The 12,773-nt window shown below is 38.8% G+C and overlaps 1 protein-coding gene across 5 annotated transcripts in view; it reads right to left on the bottom strand.

The window, feature by feature from the left end:
- Positions 1-12,773, bottom strand: part of IFT74 (intraflagellar transport 74) — a 111,985-nt gene that overhangs the window by 50,511 nt on the left and 48,701 nt on the right. For all 5 annotated transcript variants that reach the window (XR_006272917.1, XM_043486830.1, XM_043486831.1 and 2 more), the window contains one exon: positions 7,822-7,901. Coding sequence is in view for 4 of the 5 variants with exons in the window: in XM_043486830.1 (XP_043342765.1) it covers positions 7,822-7,901 (80 nt within the window). In the remaining variant the exon portion in view is untranslated. The remainder of the gene's footprint in view (positions 1-7,821; positions 7,902-12,773) is intronic.

Below are 12,773 nucleotides of genomic sequence, written 5' to 3'. Positions count from 1 at the left end.
TAGAAAATTAGCCCCACCTTGTGGATCATCATAGTAATACAGATTCAGGCCTTGGAGAACACTGAATTGTCAGAGAGTTATGTATTATCTTGACTGACAAAAACTAATAACTAGCTGGTGAGGAAACACCTTTACACACTGCTGGTGGTTGTATAAAATGGTACAACCTTTTCTGGAAAGAAATTTTGAAAAATAATAAAAACTGTATACATAAATAACATTCTATTCAAAATTTCACTTCTAGAAATTTAGCCTATAGAAATAAACAAATTAACAAAAATATATGTATCAAGAGGAAATTTTCAAGGTTATTTACTGCAGCATTATTCTTGGTAGTGAAAAATTAGAAACAACCTAATGTCAATCAATGTAGGGGCTTCCTTGGAGGCTCAGTAGTAAAGAATCCTCCTGCCAGTGCTGGAGACCTGGGTTCAATCCCTAAGTTGGGAAGATCGCCTAGAGAAGGAAACGGCAACCCATTCTAGTACTCTTGCTTGGAAAATCCCAGGGACAGAGGAGCCTGGCGGGCCACAGACCATGGGGTTGCAAAGAGCTGGACACGACTTGGCAACTAAACAACAACAACAAATGTCAATGTGGATATAGCTAATGATATTTAACAACCATATCAACATGATCACAGCTAATAGTTTTTGTAAGCACAAAGTTAAAAGACTCAAGCTCAGAACAACTTTATAGTATCACTTAATTAAATACGTAAAATATATACATACAATTATATATATGTGTGCTGTGTATAGAAAAAAAGTCTAAAAGGCTATGCTATAAACAATGATTACCTCTGAAGTACGAGTGTGAGGAGAAAAGCAATAAAGGATGAGTATGAAGAGAAAGGAGATGGCTTTTTACTTTATACACTTTGGTACTGCTTAAATTTTCCCCATGATAGTATATACCAGATTTGTATTTAAAAAGTATACAATTAAAAAATAAGTTATTTGGCGTCTTTAAAATAACTTGAACTAGTTTAAGGAAAATTTTTAAAAAGCGGGAATGGGTATCCTTGTAGATGCTGGTTGATAATTGCACAGTTAATGAAAACACATGAGAATGGTCTTTTGAGGCAAAACATACACACCCACAAACCAGTAAAATGAAGAACATTCAAGATGATTAAAACTCATTAAAAATTCTGGATAAATTTATAACTTGTGATTTTTTTATAAAGGTTGAATGTGCATATCTAACCCCTTGCCCCACCCCACCCCCAAACTCCTCTAAAATGACAGTAAAAAGAATTTTTAAAGGTCAAACTCGTGGCAATGAGGAATATAGGAAAGGAAACAATAATAATAAAGATCCCCTGGAGGAGGGCATGGCAACCCACTCCAGTATTCTTGCCTGGAAAATCCCATGGACAGAGTAGCCTGGCGGGCTACAGTCTATAGGGTCTCAAACAGTCAGGCAATGTAACTTTAAGCAAATTATAACTTTAAGGACTTAAAAATGCCTAAAATGATGAATTTAAAGAAGCTGTAGGATTACAGGACCACCATTAATACCTAGCAGAGAACATAACTATACCTAAACCAATATCAAAAGATGCCTTTATATTTAGAATGAATTATGCAAACCTTTAAAAAGTTTATTTGAAAATCAAAAGGTTGGAGGAGTACTAACAAAGTCAGACATGAACAAACACATTTATGGTTTAAATGCTATCTTAACCAGAACCCCTACAAGGCAAAAGGTAGCCACGCTGGATTATATATAGATGCCATACATGGAAGAAACCAGGTAACATCTAAGAAATTAATAAAATGGGTCAGAAGGAATGAAGCTGGGGCAGAGATGAGTATGGACCAGAGAGTCAACCTGATAATCCTCCACATCTTAAGGAGCAGATTATCCACAGTCTTGAGCTAAGGGACTCCTGAGAATGCACACATAGAATCCACCTCTTTATTGGAAAAATAAAGAATCCACCTCTTTATTGAAAATCATAAACTGCGAAGGTAGGAATCCTCTAGAAGGTAATAAAACTGTTGCTAATTAATCAAGCTCTCTCTGCGTATAAGAGTGTATTCGTATATCTTCAGAACTAGAGGGCCAGACTTCCCTGGTGGTCCAGTGGTTAAGAATCTACCTGCCAAAAAAAAAAAAGAATCTACCTGCCAATGCAGGGGACATAGGTTCGATCCCTGATCTGGGAAGATGCCATATGCTGCAGAGCAACTGAGCCTGTGCATCACAGCTACATAAACTCTCGTACCCAGAGCCCACAGCCAACAAAAAGAGAAGCCACCACAAGGAGAAGGCCCCATGCCACAACTAGAGCATAGCCCCACTTGCTGCAATTACAGAGAGCCCACACACGGTAATGATGACCCAGTGCAGAAGGAAAAAAAGATTAACTTCTTAAAAGAGAACTGCAGGGCCCAAAGAAGTGACTAGAGGCCAATTATCACCTTTAATTGACTCTACAAATCTTTCCCTTCTAAAATACAGGACTGAAAATTCCCTCGTGGTCCAGTGGTTAGGACTCTGTGCTCTCACTGTGGCAGGCTGGGGTTCAATCCTTGGTTGGGGAACTCAAATCCTACAATCTGCAAGGTGTGGCAAAAAATTAATAATAATTTTAAAATATTTAAATAAAATAAGGACTGTTTGATTCATTCCACAAAGATTTATGGAACGCTTATTTTCCCAGGCACTGTGTTGATGAAAGAGGAAACAAGATGCAGTCCCTGTCCTGGAGGACACACAGCCTAAGAGAAAGACAAATATCTAAGTAGAAAGTGGTAGTCATACGGTCAATGCGTTTATGCCATGTGCTCTGATAACAGAGGGGGCCATTCACTTAGCCCAGCCCAGAAGCAGGTCAGGGAGGGAAGTCAGGGTTAATTACACTGGACATGAAAGGATACCTGAGCTAGATCTTAAAAGATGAGAAGTTAGGGAGATAAATAACAGGGAAAAGAACATTCAAAATAAGGGAACAAATAACAGGAACAAAGGATTGAAGGTGAAACAATACTTTGATATATGGTAAAGGGGGTGAGGTGTGAGGTACCACTGGTATAATAGATTATTATTATTATTATTATTACTAGAATGTAAGCATAGAGATGACGAGGGATAGAAAAGGAGATTGACAATGTACAGGCCAGATTACGGAAGAACTAGAATGCCATACAAAGATTCTTAAATTTTATCTTGTAGGTCATTGAGAACCACTGTTCAGTAGGAGAATGACAGAAAATCACATTTCACAAAGTCAGTCTGGCATACTGTGGTGGATGAATCTGAGAGGAAGCAAGAATGGAGGTGGAAAGACCAGTTAGACTATCGCAGTAGTTCAGGCAAGAAACAATGAGATCCTTAACTAACAAAAATCCCTATGCTGTTCACAATATTCAAGGATGATCACAAGGTAGTAGTAGAACAGCAAACTAATCCATTGATAAATATATATATATATATACACACATATATATATATGAACACATAATACTTATATATTACATATATTCTTATATTTACATATATAAATATGGGCTTCCCAGGTGGCACAGTGGTAAAGAGTCCATCTGCCAATTCAGGAGACACCAGAAACACAGATTTGATCCCTCAGTTGGGAAGATCTCCTTAGTACGAAATGGCAACCAACTCCAGTATTCTTGCCTGGAAATTCTATGGAAAGAGAAGCCTGGCCGACTATAGTCCATGGGGTCACAAAGAGTTGGACATGACTGAGCAACTGAGCATGCACGTACACACAGAGACACGTGTGTGTGTGTGTGTGTGTGTGTGTATAAAATAAAAAAGCATATGTATATATACTTTTTTGCTACTATTACATTATAGATTGCATCTTTCTACATCAATCAAAAAGGACAGGGAATCCCTTGGTGGCCCAGTGGTTACGTCTCTGTGCTTCCACTGCAAGGGAGACAGGTTCGATCCCTGATTGAGGAACTGGATACTGTAAGCCACACAGCATGGCAAGAAAGGACAAAGAATTTTTGAAAAATAATGTTCAAAAACTAAAAGGAGAAAAGAAGCTACAATTCAAAGCATTCTATTTATTTTAGAACTGGGATTCCCTGATGGCTCAGATGGTATAAGAGTCTGCCTGCAATGCGGGAGACCTGGTTCAATCCCTGGGTTGGGAAGATCCCCTGGAGAAGAACAGAGGAACTTTTAGAACTAGCAATTAATAAATTTAAATTTAGAAGGTGGAATATTATTTAAAATGTATCCTATAAAGTATCTGAAATCAAGAACATTATCAATTTCTCAGAAATCTGCAATACTAGATCTATATAAATTAAAAGCAATAAAATAATTTAATAAAGAAAATAACATGACCTTAGTGAACCTACCTTGCCATGTGTACCATTTAATATTCATAAATCTTAGTGAGGTAGGACCATTATATTTATTTTGCAAATGAGAGAATGAAAGCTCAGATAAGTTTACTTTCCTAATAATCAGGGCTTAAAGTCTGTCTGTTTTTAGAGATCTCATTGACATGTAGCCACATATAAATAAGACTGTAAGCATTTCACAAGAATATTTTCATTTCACAAATATGGCACTTCGTATCAGAAAGCCAAGATTAGGTTTGGGCAATAAAACTAAGACTTTGGGGCCAAAGAGAACTTGGCATATATCTAGACTCTACCCGTTATTAGTTGTGAGAATATGAGTAATTTCTCTGAGCTTCAACAAGTATAAAAGAGGTTAACGAGGCTTCAAAGGGTTTCTGTAAAGATCACAAAGTAACCAGTCCAGATAAGTAATCAACAGTCGCTAACACTATTACTCATAAGTCAAGAAAAAGTATAAATAAAACTAATAGACTGCATTAAAGTTGAAATAAAATATTTAGGAAAAGTACCCCCGTTTCCCCTGCTATAAATGTTTCTTCAGCCATTATTGTTGTTGCAGTCGCTAAGTCCTGGCCGACTCTGAGACTCCATGAACTGCAGCATGGCAGGAGGAGAAGTTTGCTCAGATTCATGTCCATTGAGTCAGTGACGCTATCTAACCGTCTCATGCTTTGCTCCTCCAAAGGATGAAGGAACATCCTTGCATCCCCTCTTTCTCCTCTTACTTTCTCAGCATCAAGGTCTTTTCTGCTCTTTGCATCAGGTGGCCAAAGTATTAGAGTTTCAGCTTTAACATCAGTTCTTCCAGTGAATATCCAGGGTTGATTTCCTTTAGGACTGACTAAATCAATCAGTGCAAGGAGTCCCTTGGAGTAGTCCAAGGGACTCTCAACAATCTTCTCCAGCACCACAATTCAAAAGCATCAATTCCTTGGTGCTGACCCTTCTTTACAGTCCAACTTTCATATCCATACATGACTACTGGAAAAGCCACAGCTTTGATTATATGGACCTTTGTCGGAAAAGTGATGTCTCTGCTTTTTAATATGCTGTCTGGGTTTGTCACAGCTTTCCTTCAAAGGAGCAAGCATCTTTAAATTTCATGGCTGCAGTCACCATCTGCAGTTGATTCTAGAGCCCAAGAAAAGAAAATATGCTACTGCTTCCACTTTTTACCCTTTTATTTGGGGCTCGATGCCAAAGATCTTCATTTTTTGAATGTTGAGTTTCAAGCCAGCTTTTTCACTCTTCTCTTTCATCAGTTCATCAAGATGAAAGGCTTTCAAGCCTTTCATCAAGGGGCTCTTTAGTTCTTCACTTTCTGCCATTAGAGTGCTATCATTTGTACATCTGAGATTGTTGATATTTCTTCTAGCAATCTTGATTCCAGCTTGTGATTCATTCAGTGTGGCATTTTGAATGATGCACTCTGCATATGAGTTAAATAAGCAGGGTGATAATATACAGCCTTGACATACTCCTTTTTCAATTTTGAATCAATCTGTTGTTCCATGTCTGGTTCTAACTGTGCTTCTTGACCCATAAACAGGTTTCTCAGGAGACAGATAAGGTGGTCTGGTACTCCCATCTCTTGAAGAATTTTCCACAATTTGTTGTGATCCACACAGTCAAAGGCTTTAGCATAGTCAATAAAGCAGAAGTAGATATTTTTCTGGAATTCCCTTGCTTTCTCTACAATCCAACGGATGTTGGCTATTTGATCTCTGGTTCCTCTGCTTTTTCTAAACCCAGCTTGTACATCTGGAAGCTCAGTTCATGTACTGCTGAAGTCTACCTTGAAGATTTGAGCATAACCTTGCTAGCATGTGAAATGAGCACAAAATGTGAAAGTGAAGTCATTCAGTCGTGTCTGACTTTTTGCGACTCCATGGACTATACAGCCCATGGAATTCTCTGGACCAGAAATCTGGAGTGGGCAGCCCTCCCCTTCTCCAGGGGATCTTTTCAGCCCAGGGATCGAAGCCAGGTCTCCCGCACTGCAGGCAGATTCTTTACCAGCTGAGGCACAAGGGAAGCCCAAGAATACTGGAGTGGGTAGCCTATCCCTTCTCCAGCGGATCTTCCCAGCCCAGGAATCCAACCGGCGTCTCCTGCACTGCAAGTGGATTCTTTACCAACTGAGCTATCACAGAAGTCCCAACTGTATGCTTAATTGTACAGTTTAAGATTCTTTGGCACTGCCCTTCTTTGGGACTGGAATGAAAACTGACCTTTTCCAGTCCTGTGGCCACTTCTGAGTTTTCCAAATTTGCTGACATATTTAGTGCAGCACTTTAACAGTAATGGGCTTCCCTTGTGGCTCAGCTGGTAAAGAATCCACCCGCAATGCGGGAGACCTGGGTTTGATCTCTGGGTTGGGAAGATGCCCTGGAGAAGGGAAAGGCTACCCACTCCAGTATTCTAGTCTGGAGCATTCCGTGGACCGTGTAGTCCATGGGGTTGCAAAGAGTCAGACATGACTGAGCGACTTTCACTTTCATTTGAACAGTAACATCTTTTAGGATTTTAAATAGCTCAGCTGGAATTCCATCACTTCCAGTAACTTTGTTAATAGTAATGCTTTTGAAGGCCCACTTGACTTCACACTCCAGGATGTCCAGTTCTAGGTGAGTGATCACATCATCATGTTTATCCAGGTCATTAAGACCTTTTTTGTATAGTTGTTCTGTGTATTTTTGCCACTTCTTCTTAATCTCTTCTGCTCTACTAGGTATATTATTTTACAATACCATACCTAACTCTTAAGAATATATAGTCAAGTGTTGATAATCCAATTAACATATTAACTGGTTTGCAGTTAATATGTGATTAAAGTGCCACAGCAACCCACATTCCCCCTTTATTAGAGAGAAGTTGGTTAGGACTCTGTAATGCCCAAAGTCTTCCCCCAAACACACACACACTGTAGCTCCCAAATTCGTACCACAGCATTTCCACCCCAAGAGCTCTGGTTCTTGCCTTGGCTCTTCAAAGGCCACTGCTAGGGAAAGGTGACAGAGAACTGGAATAATCAGTATTTGCCACCTCATTACTGGGCCCTCTGGGGAATAACTGCCTGTACCTTTTGTGACATTTATGACTTGATCTTCACTCCCCCACAACTCTAGCCCATGTAGAAGAAGTATAACTTAGAATCTGTGAGCAACTTTAACCCATTTTACTTGATTAAAAAAAAAAAAAAAACTTCTTGGCAAAACAGAATAAATTCTTGTTATTATACAACCATTTTAATTACACAAAAGCTTTTAGCTGGCTTTAATTCAATACTAACTATATTTATTATTGTAGTAGTTTAGCACTTTAGCAGTTAAACTTAGTGATATCACAAAGAATTAAATAATAAACCCCAGGCAAAGAGTCTCTGAGACCCTAGCACTATATAAATACTGCTATGTATCTATTTTTTAGTCTATTATTATATATCATAAAAATATAAAAAAATTACCTTGGTGTTCTTCTAAATCCATGTCAAGTTGTCTAATTTCTTCACTAAATTGATTTATTTTTTCTTTTATATCTGTTAACCTGTTGAAAATATTATTTACTTAATCTATGGCAGATAATTTTGCCAATCAATAAAACATTTAGTGATGATATTACAAAATCTTTAATCTTTTCTAATCTGCAGAAATAATATTGATAAAAATATGCTTTATTCTGAGGACAATACTATAAATTTTGAGAGAAAAATATTTTTTCATGATTCATCTTTAGAGTACAAGTGTATTCTGAGAACGTCAGCTTGCCTGACTTCAACAGCAGGCACTTCCCCAAAGTTCTTTTGAATTTTACCTGTGATACTAAGAAAATAAAAAATCTTTAGCAACCTTCTTTATGTAGGTTTGTATAAACTAAACTAAGTCAGCAAGTTTGTCTTAAAAGTTGGAAAATAACAGCAAATTTACCATTGAGAGCAGATTATATGGGTTAAAATTTTCACAAAAGCAGTTGTACTTATTACAAAACTATAGTAGTCATTAGAAAAAAAAACGAAGATCATAGCATCTGCTCCCATCACTTCATGACAAATAGAAGGGGAAAAAAATGTAAGCACTGTCAGATTTTCTTTCCCTGGGCTCCAAAATCACTGCAGATGGTGACTGCAGCCATGGAATTTAAAGACGTTTACCCCTTGGAAGGAAAGCTGTGACAAACCCAGAGAGCGCATTAAAAAGCAGAGATGTCACTTAGCTGACAAAGGTCCGTATAGTCAAAGCTATGATTTTTCCAGTAGTCATGTACAAATATGAGTTGGACCATGGACCATAAAATAGGTTGAGCACCAAAGAACTGATGTTTTTGAATTGTGGTGCCAGAGAAGACTCTTGGGAGTCCCCTGGACTGCAAGGAGATTCAACCAGTCAACCCTAAGGGAAATCAATCCTGAATATTCTTTGGAAGAACTTATGCGGAACCTAAAACTCCAGTACTCCGGCCGCCTGACGTGAAGAGCAGACTCACTGGAAAAGGCCCTGATGCTGAGAAAGATCAAAGGCATATGGAGAAAAGAGGAAGCAGAGTATGAGATGGTTACATAGAATCACCGACTCAATGGACATGAATTTGAGCAAACTCCAGGAGATAATGAAGGACAGAGAGCCTGGTGTGCTACAGCCCATGGTGCTGCAAAGAGTTGGACATGATTAGTGACTGAACAATAACAACAAATAGTAATCAAGACAGTATGGTACTGGAATAAGGAAAGACATATATAGCCATGGAATAGAATTGTTTTGAGTCTAGAAAAAGGACTATATCTATATACATTGATTTTTGACAAAGGTGCCAAAACAGTTTAACAGAGAAAGAACATTAAACAACATTTGTTGAAAGAATATTTCAACAAATGGTACTGGGACAGCTGGAAATGCATATGGAAAAGAATACAACTGGACTCCTACCTCATACCATTCACAAAAGTTAATGAATCACAGATCTAAACATAAGAACTGCACTATAAAACAGTTAAATAAAAATAAAACATAAGCATAAGTCTTTGTGAACTTGAATTAGGCACTGGTTTCTTAGATATGACACCAAAAGCACAAGCAAAAAAAGAAAACAACCAACCAGATACCATCAAAATTTAAAACTTCTGTGTTTCAACGAACACCATAATGTAAATAAAAAGAAAATCAACATAATGGAAGAAAAATTTTGCAAGTCATTGATCTGATGAGAGAGTCTATTTAGAATATATAAAGAACTCTTACAATTCACTAATAAGACCATAAGTGGACTCCTTTGACAGTCCAGTGGTTAAGACTGCACTTCCAATGGAAGGGACTCTAGTTCAATCCTTGGTCAGGGAACTAATATCCCACATGGCACAGTCAAAAATAAATTAATAACCCAATTTAAAATTGGGAGCACTTCCCTGGTGGCCCAGTGGTTAAGAATTTACCTGTCAATGTTGGGGACATGGGTTCAATCCCCAGTATGGGAACTAAGATCCCACATGCCATGGGGCAACTAAGTCCATGAGCCACAACTACTGAGCTTCCACACCCTAGAGACTGTGCTCCACAGCAAGAGAAGTCACTGTAAGGCTAAGCCCATGCACTGCACCTACAGAGCAGCTCCCGCTCTCCACAACTAGAGAATGTCAGCATACAGCAACAAAGGGCCCATGTGCTGTAAGAAAGACCCAACGCAGTCAAAACACAAAATTTATAAAACTGAATGGAAAAAAAATGGGCAAAGAATGTGAACAGATATTTTTCCAAAGAATATATACATATGACGAATAAGTGCATGAAAAAAGGTTCAACATCATTCGTCATCAGGAAAATGCAAATCAATGAGATACCACTTCACACACACTATAATGGCTATAATCAAAAAGAAAAGGTAATAACAAGTGTTGATGAAGTCATGGAGAAACTGGAATACTTAGTCACTGATGGTGAAAATAAAAAATGGTTTAGCAGCATTAGAAAATAGTCTGGCACCTCCTCAAAAAGTTAAATATAGAGTTATTGTATGAATCAGCACGCCTAGGTAAATACCACTCTTGGTAAATACACAAGACAAGCAAAAATATATGTCCACACAAAAATTTGTAAGTGAATGTTCATACCAGCATGATCCATCATAGCCAAAAGACAGAAACAATCCAAATGTCTATCAATTAATGAATGGATAAATAAATATGGTATATCCATGCAATGGGGTATTATGTGGCATTTAAAAGAAATGATATAATGATACATACTACAACATAGATGAACCTTGGAAATATTCAGTTCAGTCACCCAGTCGTGACTGCAACACGCCAGGCCTCCCTGTCCATCACCAACTCCCGGAGTTTACTCAAATCCATGTCCATTGAGTCAGTGATGCCATTCAGCCATCTCATCCTCTGTCATCCCCTTCTCCTCCTACCCTCAATCTTTCTCAGCATCAGGGTCTTTTCAAATGAGTCAGTTCTTCACATAAGGTGACCAAAATATTGGGAGTTTCAGCTTCAGCATCAGTCCTTCCAATGAGTATTCAGGACTGATTTCCTTTAAGATGGACTGGTTGGCTATCCTTGCTGTCCAAGGGACTCTCAAGAGTCTTCTCCAACCTACTGTTCAAAAGCAACAATTCTTTGGTGCTCAGCTTTCTTTATAATCCAACTCTCACATCCATACCTGACTACTGGAAAAACCATAGCTTTGACTAGACAGACTTTTGTTGGCAAAGTAATGTCTCTGCTTTTAAATATGCTGTCTAGGTTAGTTATAGGGCTTCCCTGGTGGCTAAGAGGGTAAAGCGTCTGCCTGTAATGTGGGAGACCTGGGTTCGATCCCTAGGTCAGGAAGATCCCCTAGAGAAGCAAATGGCAACCCACTCCAGTATTCTTGCCTGGAGAATCCATGGACGGAGGAGCTGGTAGGCTATAGTCCACGGGGTCACAGAGTCAGACACGACTGAGCAACGTCACTTTCTTTCCTTTTCTTCCTTTCTAGGTTGGTTGTAACTTTTCTTCCAAGGAGCTAGTGTCTTTTAATTTCATGGCTGCAATCACCATCTGCAGTGATTTTGGAGCCCCCAAAAATAAAGTCTGACACTGTTTCCCCATCTATTTCCCATGAAGTGATGGGACCAGATGTCATGATCTTAGTTTCTGAATGATGAGCTTTAAGCCAACTTTTTCACTCTCCTCTTTCACTTTCCTCAACAGGCACTTTAGTTCTTCTTCACTTTCTGCCATAAGGGTGGTGTCATTTGCTTATCTGAGATTATGGATATTTCTCCTAGCAATCTTGATTCTAGCTTGTGCTTCATCCAGTCTGGCATTTCTCATGATGTACTCTGCATATAAGTTAAATTTAGCAAGGTGACAATATACAGCCTTGACATACTCCTTTCCCGATTTGGAACCAGTCTGTTGTTCCATGACCAGTTCTAACTGTTGCTTCCTGACCTGCATACAGATTTCTCAAGAGGCAGGTCAGGTGGTCTGGTATTCCCATCTCTTGAAGAATTTTGCACAGTTTGTTTTGATCCACACAGTCAAAGGCTTTGGCACTGTCAATAAAGCAGAAATAGATGTTTTTCTGGAACTCTCTTGCTTTTTCCACGGTCCAACGGATGTTGGCCATTTGGTCTCTGGTTCCTCTGCCTTTTCAAAATCCAGCTTGAACATCTGGAAGTTCATGGTTCACATACTGTTGAAGCCTGGCTTGGAGAATTTTGAGCATTACTTTGCTAGCATGTGAGATGAGGGGAACTTTGCGGTACTTTGAGCATTCTTTGGCATTGCCTTTCTTTGGGATTGGAATGAAAACGGACCTTTTCCAGTCCTGTGGCCACTGCTGAGTTTTCCAAATTTGCTGGTATACCGAGTGCAGCACTTTCACAGCATCATCTTTCAGGATTTGAAATAGCTCAACTGGAACTCCATCACCTCCACTAGCTTTGTTTGCAGTGATGCTTCCTAAGGCCCACTTGACTACACATTCCAGGATGTCTGGCTCTAGATGAATGATCACACCATCGTGATTATCTGGGTCATGAGGATCTTTTTTGTACAGTTCTTCTGTGTATTCTTGCCACCTCTTCTTAATATCTTCTGCTTCTGTTAGGTCCATACCATTTCTGCCCTTTATTGAGCTCATCTTTGCAAGAAATGTTCCCTTGGTATCTCTAATTTTCTTGAAGAAATCTCTAGTCTTTCCCATTCTATTGTTTTCCTCTATTTCTTTGCACTGATCACTGAGGAAGGCTTTCTTATCTCTTCTTACGATCTTTGGAAGTCTGCACTCAAATGGGTATATCTTTCCTTTTCTCCTTTGCCTTTTGCTTCTCTTCTCTTCATAGCTATTTGTAAGGCCTCCTCAGACAACCATTTTGCCTTTTTGCATTTTTTTTTCCTTGGGGATGGTCTTGATCCCTGTCTCCTGTACAATG

This window comes from Cervus canadensis, chromosome 14 (genome assembly GCF_019320065.1).
Source record: "Cervus canadensis isolate Bull #8, Minnesota chromosome 14, ASM1932006v1, whole genome shotgun sequence".
NCBI lineage: Eukaryota > Metazoa > Chordata > Mammalia > Artiodactyla > Cervidae > Cervus > Cervus canadensis.
This window is presented reverse-complemented; position numbering and strand designations above follow the sequence as displayed.